The 14,828-nt window shown below is 44.3% G+C and overlaps 1 protein-coding gene across 1 annotated transcript in view; it reads left to right on the top strand.

Moving 5' to 3' along the window:
* Window positions 1-14,828, top strand: part of KSR2 (kinase suppressor of ras 2) — a 272,120-nt gene that overhangs the window by 221,396 nt on the left and 35,896 nt on the right. Inside the window, exons 14-15 of the mRNA XM_025208577.1 lie at window positions 2,016-2,112; window positions 10,658-10,791. Coding sequence (XP_025064362.1) covers window positions 2,016-2,112; window positions 10,658-10,791 — 231 coding nt within the window. The remainder of the gene's footprint in view (window positions 1-2,015; window positions 2,113-10,657; window positions 10,792-14,828) is intronic.

Genomic DNA, 14,828 nt, shown 5'->3' with positions numbered 1-14,828 from the left:
AAGGGAGATCTTAGTGCTGTATAGAGATATCCAAGCTAGCTCTCAGGTACCAGAAGCATTTTAGCTGTATTAGCATAGTGGTTTGCCTGGGCTGATATACCCTAATTCCCATCAAATTTAATACCCACCAAAGGAAGCTGCTGAGCTGCTCAGTTGGTTGTTGTGCTTTTTGCTTCAAAGGGCACTTATTCTCTGATCAGCTTGAGCTCATCAGCAGTCCCATGCAGGTGATAGGAGAAGTTGCATACTTTGAAACAAAAGCCATAGCCACCAGTTGAATAGCTTGTCCTTAATTCCACAACCCACTGCAAAATAAGCCTGGAGCATCTCAGTAGTTCCATGCAGCTATTTGGTGCAGCTCTGTATACCCCCAGTTCACAACCTTCACCTTTTCAGGAGGTAAGGAACCTGACATGGGAAGAATCTGGGTTCTTCTGTATTGTACTGTTGTCTGATACAGTGTAACAGGGGATACAAGATAACATGGCTCAGTGATAATAAGAGAAAAAACAACATCAGCATCTTGCCCACCATAAAACCTACATGAATAAAAGGGTCTGTCCCATTCCCTAGGAAACTTGACTGATCTGGGGCTTCCTATACAGTGATTGACTGTGCTTCAACTCTAATTGAGACTTGAATCCAGGTGACCTTGCCCTCTGATGAAATGACCCAATGTGATACTCTTCACAGCTGCTGTGGCTGAGCTTCCTGCTGCTCAGAAATGTAGCATTGGAGTTTCCACTCTGCATTCCCTGGTTAAGGGTGTTGGATTTACTATTTGCATTTCTTTGGACCCATTTGTTACTCCTTTGTCTAACTGGTCTTAAGATGCAAGCAGTCATTTTCTGTGAAGTTTTCACATCCTGACTACCTCTCTTGCCTCAGAAGCCAGACTCTGAGACCTTTCATTTTGCAGGCCTACTGGTGCGTCCATGTCCCATAGTGCTCCAAATGAGACATTAAGTGATATAGATTGATTAGATATGAAGTTTCATGTTACTTGCCCTGACTATTGTACAAGGCAAGCCTGTGCACCATACTGAGATCTGTTCCAAACAATAGTAGTGTGGCAAACATTTCCACTAAGAATGCCATCTAGAAGTTTTTGATATTGATGCCCAAATATCAGGCTGCTGACTCCAATGTCGATAAAGGAGAAAGGATGATGTGGGTGGGAGTGAGGAGTAATTAAAAGCAACAACTTTTGTTTCATTAACTGGAATAAGATCAAATTAACATCTGTGATTCTTGAAGCCTGTTTAAATGGAGGTTTTCTGTTTTTTGGTTTTTTTTAAATGGTTTATTATCCAGGCACAGGTATTTAGTCTGTTATTTCTCAAGTTGCCTGTAATGAGTGTAGGTGGGTTTAGAAGGGAAAAAAGCCCTTTTTTTGTGGGAGGAAGTCGAGGCAGAATCCACCCACATACTCCATTATGATATTCAAATGTCAATATATTTTTAATTGGCTTCTATGCCCCTCTCCCCCTCCAGCTGCCTTTGGTAATTAAGGCTCTGTAAATAGATTTTACTGTAATTGGTACAAAAGGAAGGACATTGTACAGTGCATTGGCTTTTCTTTCTCTTTCCCCTCCCTCCTTCCTCTTCTGGTTCATGTTACATCTGAGAGAATTTTATCCTATATGCAGATACAGATGGACGGTTCTGCTTAAAAGTCTGAAGCTAGAAGGCCTGAAGGTTTTATCACAACTAGGAAACAGGGAACAAAAAATGAAGGGTTATTGTATACCACTGGATGAATGTGAAGCTAGCTAAATATACTGGAGAGCAGAAAGATTTCCCTCCCAATATGACAAAGTATGGGGCGGGAGGGAGAGATTTTAGATTTATTCCAAAACCTGTAGTCATTGCCTTGATATGAAGCCAAAATACTGTCTCTATTTTTAGTCCCTTTTATAGCTTCTGCCTTTTAATCTGTGTTTGGATTTAGTGACATATCTTGATGGCAGTTATGTATCAATGTCTTTATTTTTCTCCCCGTCTTCCTTTTTCAGCTTGTGTAAAGGTCGGACACTCTACTCGGTGGTGAGGGATGCAAAAATTGTCCTGGATGTCAACAAAACAAGGCAGATAGCTCAAGAGATTGTGAAGGTACAGTATGGCATGTGGGCATCTTGGGCACAGGGAGTGAAACTCAAGCCCTTCATAGAGGGACTAATACAACACCCCATTATACCCTGCAGACCTCTTGAACCCTGTCTCTGGGACTAGGCACAGACACTCAAAAAGCCTGAGGCTGAATTGATTTAGTCTGCAGGTTAGTCTAAGATGCACAGATTACATTGAAACAGAAGTGAACAGACATTTACCTTTGATTCAGGACATGCAGCTACGTGCCTGCAGCGGCTCAGGCAAGAATCGGAGGGGGGGAGTGTGGTAGAGCGTGGCCCTCTGGCTGTATGTTCACTTCCTCTTCCTGCTGCCCACAAGGTCTCTAGGATTTGCAGTCCAGAATTACAGCAGCAGGACTCTGCAGGGTTGCTCATCACCTCCTCTTCCAACTTCATGGTGACTCTGGGATTTGTAGTCCACAGTTGCAGCCAGCAGTAAATTTGAGCAGGGGAAGGGTTGTTTAACTCCCCTCCCTGGCTCCAGACCCCAGCTGGGGTTTCCCTGGGGGAGGCAGTCCTCTCCCTGCAGACTGGGCTGCATCCCCAGCTAGGCTTGCTGCTACTACTACTTATGAGGCAAAGATATGTCTGTGTGTGTACAGGAATTTTCCTGTTATATAAATCGCTATATGACTTCAAACTCAATTCCACTTTGACAGTTGTAACATGGCTATATAGTCCTCAGTCAGGATCACAGCCATGGTCAAACTAGGGGAAAATGAGTCGGAGAAAGTTCTAAATATTTTGAACGTTCATACTGCGTATCTGTAGCAAAATAAAATATCAAATCAAATTTCCTTTCCAGAAAGATGCACGTGCATATTTCTTTTCTCTGTGTGCATTTCTTACATCCATTGGCTAAAGCCATTGACTGGAGCAAGCTGGCTAGGTCAGGATGCTGTAATCCCAGCAGGTCATCAAGCACTAAGAGACCCTTGGCTAGCCAGTGTCCATCAGGTCACCTGGGAAATGTGTAATAAAAAATTGAAAGAAAATTGGGATTTACTGTAAGATAGCTGGCACTTCCAGAGCACTAAGTGGCTTGTGTCAGATTCTCAGAGGTGCTTAATTTACATAACTGCTGGTGAAAATTCCCCCTTTTGCTGAGTCCTGATGACATAGAACAGAAGGCCAGTGCCTAATGACATTAGGCCCTAGTCTGTGTTAGCATTTGTGTGCATGTGCAGAGCACTTGAGTACACAGACAGAGCTGGAGGAAAACAGACTCTTATAACCAGGTGGAGAGGTACTAGTTAATACACCTATCATTTCTCACATGCTGTTCTGAGGTTTTTCCCAGGACCGGTCGGTCAGGCATTGCTTAACAAAATATTTTTCATTGGAAAATACTACTTCTTTGAAATTAAAACTGGTCGTCAGGAAGGATTAGTTTTGACACATTTTCCATTATGAAGAAAATGAAGAAGTGTCTGAATTTTCAAAGCATTCTTTTGTAATTGTTTAAATTTGTAATGATGTTTTTAATGATTGTATGTTTTGAAATTTAAGATATGTTGATTGTTCATCCCAACTTGGGGCAGGAAAAATATTCCAAACTTTAAATTCCTATGGGATAAGAAAACTGTTTTCTGCTCAGCTCTGGTATTTGTTCCTTTCACGCTTAAAAGCACACCATACTCCCAATGATAGATATAGGCCTCACTTTAAAATTAAAATAAAATTGATGATCCAACCCTTGGAACCAGAATGTAAAAACTGTCTCTGTGTAGCTTTGCATTTCCACAGCTTTGCAAAAATGTCATGAGATGAGAAACTTGAAGTTTCTTAGCATAATGTGGACTCTGTTGCACTGTGTGCATTGGAACATTTTTATTTCTGTTTTCCGTGTAGAGCATATATCAGTTTGAACATTCAAACACAAATCATAAAGCAGTACATTCAAAGTTATTGTAGGATCATGACTTTTCATTTCCTGACTGTTTACAATGTGTCCCCTTGATATATCGTTCCCTACTTTATGTTTATTTAGTGTTGGATTAATCACTCTTTAGTGCACACTGATTTTTTTTTAAAGCACCTCATTAAATGCCATTGGAGTCAATGGGATTTACACAGGTGCTTACAGTTAAGGATATGTTGAAGTGCCTTGATGAGTGGGGTGGTCTCTCTCACTGAGGGCCTTACTGAACTCTCCCTTATATTTTTCCCATGGAGCTGTAAGGGGGGAATCCCACAGTGGCTGTATGTGATGGGCATGGAGCACAGGTTGGTGGGGTGGGAGACAACAGAGAGACATGATTATTTGTTTAAGGTGGTGGCACAGAACAGACCTCTTTACAGTAGGATGTGCTGCTTTGAACAGCAGCCCCAGCACTTAGGGTACTTCTAGGTCTGTACAGCATCATTCTGCCCTGCTCCCAGCCCCTTATAGGTGTACAGAGTCCCTACCACCAGGTTCAGTTCCTCTGTGCATAGCAACAGTTCCTCAGCCCTTTCTGGGGGCATGAGCAGCACACGCCATGGGGTGCACTCTGGGCACTTGTATCAGCACACTTCCAGATGGGGGTGCCTTATGAGCCCCCGTGGCGATGTTCTAATGGGCAGAATAGGTTCCTTTTGAATATGCATGATGGCATCCAGTGTCGGGATGAATCCTAGGTGTACGCTGGGGCATGCGTCCTGAAGCAGTGCATTCTGTTTGGCAGCATGCTTCCTGAGGAGAACTCTGGGTTTTTTCCTTTTCCTATTCCTATTACTATGATTGTCCTTTTTTAGCATAAGCTTCTCTCACAAGGCAGACCTCTGGTACATCAAAGGCAGGTCCAGGTCTGTGAGGTTTTGCTTGTTTTTTTAATTGCCACTGCTCTATTCCTTATGGTCAGATACATTACACTTAGACAAGAGGTTCCTCCCTCCCAAAGGTTTTTGGCAGGAGGTCGTGTCTTGATTTAGTCCATTTTCTTTGAAATGGTCTGGCACGTGCTTTTGAGTCCTTCAAGCCTACCTGAGAATCCTCTCTGAATGCTGCCCCTTTGCTGTATGCACTAGGGCAGCGGTTCTCAACCCCGGGTCATGACCCAAATGAAGGTTGCAAGGGCAATACCGGCAGCACTGCACAGAAAAGACGAGCCGTGCTGGGAGCTCCCCTGCCCCCACCCCCGGGGCGTGGAAAAAAAAGGTTGGAAACCACTGCACTGGGGATTAATTTGAGCCCCTTCAATTAGGGGATACAAGCAAATCTTTTAGAAGAAGCTGAAATATTTTCACAGAGGTTAGGTAAATAATAGGGACCACATCTTTGTGTAGAAAGAGCGACAGCTAGAAATACAAGTTGTAAATGCCACTGGCGCCTGTTAAAGCACTTTCTTTTTATTTTTAACATATGTGGACAGTTTCTTGGACCCTGTTTTTCTTTCTTCTCCAACTTCATCAACCTTTCCTTTCCCCTGCTTTCTCTTGCCTCATAGAGTACGAAGTGGGTTGCTTCACACTGAAACCCACCTTGTAAAAAAAAAAAAAAAAAAAGTTAAGATAATGATTAATCAGTTTATGGAAGAGATTCAATGATGCAGTGGCCTGTGGAAGCAAATGACTAGATATGATGATCTCAGAGGCCTTTCCAGCAGGTTAAAAGCCCTAAATATCTAGGTCTGGCTCTCAGATGCCCAGCACCAGTAGCTTCCAGAGAACGTCAGTGAACTAACACACCCTTTGTCCTTGATTACAGTTGCTGCTAGTCATGTGTCCTCTGTCCAGATTCTGATACAAACCAAACTAGATAGTGGCTACACATTACTTTACAGGTGTGTAGAGTATCAAGGTATCTGTACAGTCCTGGTGAAGTCCTACACTCATTTGTTTATAAACTTTTCTTTCCTGGGCTGGTTTTAAGATACCCTGCCATCCCCACACACCAGCACCAAATTGTTCTTGTATTTGGGATGAGGGACAGCAGATCACTTCCTCATGCCCTTGGCTTTCAGGGGCAGAGTGCACTGTGTATACTATGGGCATCTCCCCAAGGGCAGGAGGGAATATCACCTGTTCCTCTTTACTGATCCTAATTGACTTATTCCACTGCATAATTAGCAGAAGAGAGGGAGTGTTACTGCCCTTCCCAAGCTTTCCTTTCATCTCCTGTCTAGTCTGAGGGGAGCATATAGTACTTCTTAGCTACTTTGGCAGCATTCCACACCAGAGATTCATCACTACGAGGCTGGGATCATTTGTCCAGTTCAGCTTGTAGAAGAAAGCACATCTCTTTCTAAACCAGCACTAGTTTTCTGTGGCAGCTTTGTAGCTGGACAGGGCAGCAACTTGCTATTATCTACAAACCTTTCATGCTTGGCATTTCTTACAGTTTGGCCCAGTAGTGTAATTAGGGCAGGGCAACAAGGGTGGGGGCTGAAAATAACAGCTTTAGCTGCAGCTGCACTATTGTGATTATGGTGGTAGCAGCAACTGGAAGTCACCGCTTTCCCTGTGTGGGGCATCCACCCTGGGCACCAAGCCAGTCCAAGCAAGGAAAGAGTGCAGCCTTAGTCGAGAGGAAAGGGATAGGTGAGAGCAAGGCCAGACAGGAATCCTGATTGTGTCAATCACAGCAACCAAATGACTTTATCTTTTTAGCAGCCTTAGCTAACTAAAGATCCTTTAGGTTTATTGGACTATTGGATGCAAGAGTTCCTCTTATATCGTGATGCTATTTAGCCAAGCCAAGCTATTTGTCTAAGAAGCTGAGCCAGCAGAGGGAGCTGACTTTTTATATATATAGGAAGCTGGAGCCAATTAGCGTAGGGCTCCACAAAGTTTTATCTTCTGGATTGTTGTTGATGCACAGGCAGACATGGGGAGGTGGCATGTAATCTGGCATAAAAACTACTGGGGAGAGGTTACAAATTTGGGCTTGGCCAAGAGGTTGCCTACCAGTGCAGGCCTTTATCTCATTGTAGAGAAGTATCTTAATCAACAAGTTGGATAAATTCCTTCATTCTAAACTGCAGTCCTCAAGTCTCAACCTGTTGCCAGAGCAAATAAGCCATGAAGAGGCAGGTCCTCCCATGAGATGCCATGAATCATGTATCTGAAAGTGGAGTTTGGCTCCCACCAAACTCCACTAGCCTGTCCTTGGCTAGCCTGTCCTTGTCCTTGGGTTTGGGAAGTATCTGAAATACCACACCCCTTGTGCACAATAAGAAAACAGCCTGTTTGAATGGGGCCCTCTTAATTTTTATGCATACAGCATCTTTGTTTTTCCTATAGGCACTTTTTAGCTGCTAAGGAGGCTATAAATAATTGGGCTTTGCAAAACCACCTCTTCCTTTCATTGAAATATACTGCCTGTCATAAACACATACATGGCAGAGGAACAGGGTGACAATGGTGTGTGTGCAAGCTTACCCAGGAGCTAAGCACTGACTTAGCGTATGACCTCTGCTATTGTAAACTCAGCATACAATTATTGCATCCCCCTCCAAGCTGTGACCAGCTCCAGAGTTCCAGTTCCAAAGCCTCTCACGCAAATGCAAGGCCCCACGGAAGAAGAAAATGTTGAGTGCAGGCATCTTGCACAGTAGCAGAATGCCTGACACCAGCCAACAGGCACGACCACCAAATTGCTGGAGCATGTGCACACTCACATGGTGGCTTCATGTGGCTCCACGGAAGCTGCTGGGCTACCAGGTATGAAATGCCCTCTGAAAGGGCACCCGATGCTGAAGGGACCATAGCAGCTGGCTGATAAAACAGGAGTGCCTTTATGTGCCTTCAGAAGTCTGCCAGACAGCAGTAGAAATCTTAGACCATTTGGCAGAGATGGAGTAACTTTGCCAGAAGAGTGGAGGGTTTTGCCTGCTGTGGCTTATGGGCTTTGTGTATGAATAAAAGTTCTGCCAGCAAAACTTCTGAGTGTAGAATAAATCAGGGGGCTGCTTCCTCCACCCTGCATTTGTGTACATCATGCTTGTCCAACATATGTTATGGTAAATTCCTGAGGACTGCAGTGGAAGTTTTGCAGACTGCCCCCCTGGGAGCTGGGCTATAATGAACACCTTAGGTAGCGAGGGCTTAAGATAGCTAATGTTTGCCACAAGGGCCATTGGGAAGTTGTTTGGTCAGTCTAACATTGTACATGTGTGTGTTTCCTGGATAGGATCTTAGTTGATATTGCCATTGCAGGAGTTTTGGTTATGCCAAGCCTGGGTTAAACTAAAGCTTCAAAAGGGAGCTTGGGAAGAATGGGCAGAGGCTGAATGACCTAATAAGAAATATATAAAAAAGAAAACACTAATGAGCAGAGAAGCTGGTCCAAAAAAAGGGAAGGTTAGGAGCAAAATAACATTGAGGGCAAGTGCCAAAATAAGAAGAAATGAAGATCCCAGGTGTATGAACTTGGCAAAAAGAAAAGTAGAAATGGATTTCTAAACAGAAAAGTAGGTAAGCATTGGCATGAACACTTGGGTATTTGGGGGGTAAATAGAAGTACTGCACAAGTTGTTTCTTGTAGAAAGGGAGGGGTGCTTAACTGATGCATAGTGTTGCTACTGTTGTCCCAGGCAGTTTTACTGAGTTGAGCTGAATGCTAAACCAACCAGCTAGTCTACATTCTAAGTGACAATAAACCTCTGAGTTTTTCACCACCAACACAAATTTGACTCGTTCTTTCCACCTTGCACCTGCACCCCAGAAGGCTGCTTGCTAGCACTGGCCTCCCAGCTTTGTGGGTTAGAAGAAGGCCTTCTGCAGATGGGGAAACTGAACTATAGAAAGCCATTCACCTGACACGTACCTAGTATAAACAGGAATAAGACCCAACAGTCCTGCCTCTGTCCTTGCTTTTACAGGACAGACCACAAAATCATGTATGCCTTAGCTTGACCCCTCTGTGTTCATCGGCTGTGAGTGGCAGAATAGGAACGTTTTCACGGAGAAGCAGCTGGCCGCTCCTCCATTCACCTTGGTTATGGACTCAAGTGATAAGTCTCTTCTTGCTCGGAGATTCCTTATGGGACCAGTCATCTCATCCACCTGCACCCTGTGATAGGCCCTGTGATAGGCCTTCCAGAGTGCAGTTTCTTTTGGTGTTTTCATTACAGTCAAACATCTTGGCCCAAGAGTCAGTCAGAAAAGCCACCCTATTGTGACCTGGGTTTAACAATCCTAAATAAGTCTGTCCAATGTAGGTGACTTTGGATTTCCCACCTGCATCTTCCTTTACATCAATAGCACTAATCTCAATTTACTACCACATAGCTTTTAATAGGGGAAAAAGTTAAGCTGAGACTCCCGATTCCTGCTACATGGCTCTTATCTCTAGATTAATAGTATGATGTGGACACAGGGAAACATTATTGATTCAGTCAGGGAACATAATGGTGGCAATGGAGGGCTTTAAATTATTACCCTAATGCTCCCAACCTCAAAACAATGTGATATAAAATCATCATTAGTTTGTCTGCAGTTATAGGAAAGTTAATGCTCTGTTTTGCTGCTACTTTTTCTGCACAGTAAATTAATTAGGATGAAGAAGTCAGCACCTATTTAACAAATAGTCACTAAATACTAATAGAACTTCACTCTGCCTTATAAGCACCCACCCAAAGATCTCACAGCTGTATGTTTGTAAACATTAAATGATCCTCACGGCACCGCTTTGAGCTCCTGAATTATCATCATCATCATCATCCTTATTTTAGAGGGAGAAACTGAAACAGTGGCAAACTGATAAGCTAAGGCCAGGCATATGCAGTACTGGGGATAGATCCTAAATTTGCTGCTTCTCATTCCCTGCTTTTTCCATTGGGCCAGAGCTGTCCAACTGGTGGCCACCGGACTGCATATGGACCATGAGGAGTTAATTTGTGGCCCCCAAGCTCCCACCTGGCCACCACTTCCTCCATCACTCTTGCTGAAACAGTAGCACCTGGAGGCTCTGGGCTCCCTCCCTCTGGCTTCTACTTCCTTCCCTGCCCGTGGGAATGGGTCAGAGAAGCTTGGCACAGCCCACAGTGACAGTGAAGCCCATGGCATGGGGCTGGCACAGTGCATCAGCACAGCCTGTGGTCAGGAAGCTGTGTGCCCATGTGCAGGGTGCAGCAGGGAACATCCATGTGCTTGTTCCAGCAGGAGAGTGCACCAGAAGTTGTATAGCTCTGCATTAGATGATCCAGACCCTTTTAGTAAGTGGCATCTTAAGTCCCCTGACGGAGTGACTGTTGCATGATGTCTCCCCTAACCGAGTTAGCTCTACAGGGAATATCCCCTTACGTTATCAAGAAGCCTCAGGCCAAACTTTCAGACCTGTCTAAGGGATTTTATGCCCAGGCCATATTAGAACTAATGTTGATGAGTTACCCAGACCATCAGAGGGCTATCAAAGTCTTTTCTTTAAAGATGTACTTTTAGGGAAGAGAGACTAGCACTGCCATCTCCTGTTCTTATTGTTCCATCTCCTCAAGGAAACACCTTGAACCCAGGCTGGTGTTTCTCCTGAGGACTTATACTATTCAACTTGTTTATGCCTCCCTTTCAGTTCCTTTTTCCTTTCCTTCCTTCCTTCCTTCCAGGGCATGGGGTACCTGCACGCAAAAGGGATCCTTCACAAAGACCTCAAGTCCAAAAACGTGTTCTATGACAACGGAAAGGTGGTGATCACGGACTTTGGGCTCTTCAGCATATCAGGTGTCCTGCAAGCAGGCAGGTAGGATGCAGCTAAACCCTGCAAATTTTTGGAAATGTTTCTGCTTCAGTTAGTCCTTAATATCTCTTTGTCTCTAGCATCTTCAGCAACTAACACCAACCTTTTCTGTTTGCCAAGAATTAATCGTCGGCCCCTCTCCATCAGACCATGCCTTATAGGCCCAGGAAGAGTCACAAACCACACAGAAGTTGACCAGAGAAGTTCCATGTCAAAATGGGTTTTGTGCCTCTGCAGCCTTGATGGGGACAGCTGAGAGGTGCTTCAGCCTGTAAAAGTTTTGGTGCTGGCTCAGAGTTGCCATTCCTTTGTGCCCCTCTCCTCCTTCAAACACCCTATTTAGTTTCTGGCTGCCCAGGAGAGCAGAGCATTGCTAAAAATGGCCTTCTGAATCAGTGCCTCTAGCCTATTAATGAGGAAATTAGGGGGGGGGGTAGCAGTGGAGTGGGACATCTAATAACTAGTTTGCATTGTGCAAATAGTTATCTCAGGGTAGAAGCAGACAATTGACACCAACACCCATGTGATTTTACTCCTGATTTTCCCTAGGGTAATTCTACACTGGATTAAAATAACTTACACTGATAGAATGTTGTTCATTGTGTGCCTGTCGCATGTTTACACCAGTGGTTGTGCCAGGAGCTCATGTAGTTTTGGGACAGTTGGCAGAATCTTGCTTTGCCAGGAGCTGTATAACATCCTCTCAGTTAAGCACCAAAACAGGTTGGGGGGTTATGGGGAATTAATTGTGAGCTACAAACCCAAAGCACAGCCCATTGTTCCTGGATAGGCCTTAACTTATGGAGCAAACCAGAGTCTGGTTTTCAGCAAACATCAGTTTATTACCAAGTCCAAACTATAGGAAGTAGAGTTACAATTATTTTCTTGCCTCTTGTGGAGTTGGCTCCCTGGACATGGCTGAAGCAAGAGCTTTCAAACTGGGCTCAGAAGAGGACTTGTTGGCAGGGGCGACATGTCGGGGGTGCACACGGGTGCACATGCATCCCCTGCATGTGGCAGTGCAACCCCTGCAAAAAGTGTCAAGGAGATAGGTATAGAGGTTTCTTGCTTCTAACACTGTCAGTGGCTCCTGCAGTCCATGATTGCCCCTGGTGCCTGTGGGTGGTCGCCGACCTGTGGTCAGCGCTCGCCACCCCCCACCGCCAACAGTTCTGGTGGCATCTGTGGGAGCTCCCCACTCACCACTGCCAGACTCCCACCGCCACCAGGCTCCTGCTGCCGCCGCAGCTGTGCTCCCCCAGCCACCAGGGGCACACGCTGTTCATGCTTGTTGGCATAACAATATTTAGCACTTATGGCAATTGCCATCCATAGAACATGTGAAAATGTGTATGCAATTAAACCTACAATGGGGTTGTAAGGAAAGTATTATTGTCCCTATTTTACATGTTAGAAATTGAAACCATAAATTTGCGACTTGTCCAGTGATGCCCAGTGAGTGAATGGCAGGGTTTTGAGAATCGAGTCTTCATGCTCGGTCCCAACTCCCCCCAACTATAGTAGCTATCCTTCGTCACGCGTTCGGGACTTGATGTGTTTCAGCAATTTATCTGCTACCCCATAAAGTGTGGGATCTTCACTAGAATCAAGTGACTGTTGCTTTTCAACTTTTCCCTCCTTCACAACAGTCTTGAAAAGTACAGTGGCAGTTCTGGTGAAAGGAATATGTTGTTTGCTGTCTAATGGTGCACAAGATACATTTCTATCTGGATTAACCATATTTCAGAACGGAATCTGCTTTTTTCTAGGTCTGGAGTGATTTCAGGAAGATTCCAGGAAGAGGATTTAGTTCCCTTGTTCTGGCAGTTGGATTGGTTTGCTGGTTTCAATCTTGTGAACCATCTGCTTATTATTAGAATAACTAGCATGTAGAGTTGTGATGTTTAGGATGACCCCAATTTGATTTCACTCTTGAGGTGACTGTATGTTATATTGGACAGCTGTGCCTTCAGTAAGGCCTATTTTAACTCCTTTGGGCAGATGTTCTCTGTATTCTCTTCTTTATCACCTCAGCCAAGTTCTCCAGAGATGTGGCGTTAACCACTTTATGTGGCTGATGCTTAGCCTTACCTGTCTGCATACCAGCTGATGCTTCTCTCCTATTGGTCTGAGGTCTAGGTATAGGCAACTAAATTATTTAAGATCAGTGTTGGAAAAGCAGATTTGCTGTTTAATTTGCCTCTGAGACACTGGGTGTATCTACATGAGATGCTTTACTGTGGAGTTGACTAATTAACTCTGCATTAAAGTGTCACCATCTACATGTGTAGTACTATTAGGCCGGAATAAAATAATGAACTCTACCATAGGACAGTACTGCCCAACACAAGTGTTATTCTACAGCAGAGTTATTTACTCCACCACAGCGTATGTGTAGATGGAGACACGGGATGGCTAGCCTCACCCTCCGTAGCACAGTAAGCCAGGACTGAGCAGCTCCAGGCTGGCAGGCTGACTGCCCCAGCTCAATGTGCTGCAGTCCTGGGCGCACATGTAAACACTGCATCTGGGAACAATAAATTCTGGCGTGAACTGCACCAGAATTTATTATATCATAATAATATCACATGTAGGTGTAACCAGTGTCTCTTTTAAGGGGTAAAACGGGCTCTGATAGTGTGATCCCTCTTGTTATAAACAGGACTGCTGATTTCCACTCTAGACTTTTACTAGATGAGTGTATCAACACAAGGATCAAAAGTTCTTAACACCATGTGAGAAATATCTTCAGGGTTAACTTTGAGGAGCACTAGGGAAGTTGGTTTATGCCGTGGCATCTTTCAAATGTGATTATTTTAACTCATTGGTGACTGGTGTTTAATCTCTTCCTTTCTATTATGCTTGTCAGTTGCAGAATTTTGCAGCTAGATTTGTAAAGTGAATTGAACAATTTGTACAAGATCTTCCATAACTACCCTGTTCTGAAGGAGATTGCACAACTTCTCTGGGCAGTTTATTCCACTGCCTTGGTGTTCTAACAGTAAGGAAGTTTTTTCCTGAGATCTAATGTAAATCTGATTTGCCACAACTTAAAGCCAGGAGCAAAATATATTTGCTGAAACGTAGGAGGCAATAATGCAAATTAAAAAATATATATTCTTCTTCTGCAGAGTTTGAATGGACTATTTTTTTAAAACAAAAAGCACCTTGTCATTCTTTTGAAACAATTTAGTTTGCAAAAATGATTAGAGAATAGCACAGGATTTCAACCATTTTTCAAAAGAAAACCCAAAGGAAACCTAAGAAGTGAGTAAAAGGAGATGAGGGGTGGAAAAATGGAATAAACATAACATGTGGGTTTTGATTTAGCCAAAAAAAAAAATTAAGAAGAAAGCTTCATTAGCATTTCCTCCTGTGAGAGAGGCCTTACTTTGATGAAATCCTTTGTGTTAAAAAATTACAGCCGGTTCTGCTACTTAGTTTCTCTAAGTTACTTACAATGACTTTTAACTTTCAGCAGCTTTGATGATCAATGTGTTTTGTAGTTTGGACTTCTTTTAAAAGTACCGTTAGCTTGCATTGTTATTTTTTCAATTCATGGCCTGTGGCCTTCTGGAAGAATATTTTTTCAGTAGGGGTACACTGACAGAGGTTTTTGTGCTGATACCAATGGCTGATTATTAATGAGCCATATTGGCAGATACCGATCTGATTGCCGATATGCAGCCCAGCAGCTTGGAAAGCAGTGTCCAGCTGGTAAGTCTTTTGGGAGGGAAGGGGTGGGAGGAGGGAAGGGATGGGGTGGGGGGGAGGCAGATTGAGGCCCCCGTGGTGAGGGAGGGCTGGGGCTGGTGCAGGTGCTGCCCTGCCGTGGTGGGGTGTGGGACAGAACCATAAGCGACTCATCCGGTGGGGGGTGTGGGGGGGGTGGCTCCTGCCACTGTGTGCACCTCCGGTGGAGGCATGGGGGGGTGCCCCCCGGATTTGGGCATGGGACAAGGGTAGACTGCCACTGCGGTCTGGGGCCAGGGGCAGTGTTGGGCTCTTCCCAATAGGGGGGTTGGGCTGGGGCTGTGCTT

This window comes from Alligator sinensis, unplaced genomic scaffold (genome assembly GCF_000455745.1).
Source record: "Alligator sinensis unplaced genomic scaffold, ASM45574v1 scaffold692_1, whole genome shotgun sequence".
Lineage (NCBI taxonomy): Eukaryota > Metazoa > Chordata > Crocodylia > Alligatoridae > Alligator > Alligator sinensis.
This window is presented reverse-complemented; position numbering and strand designations above follow the sequence as displayed.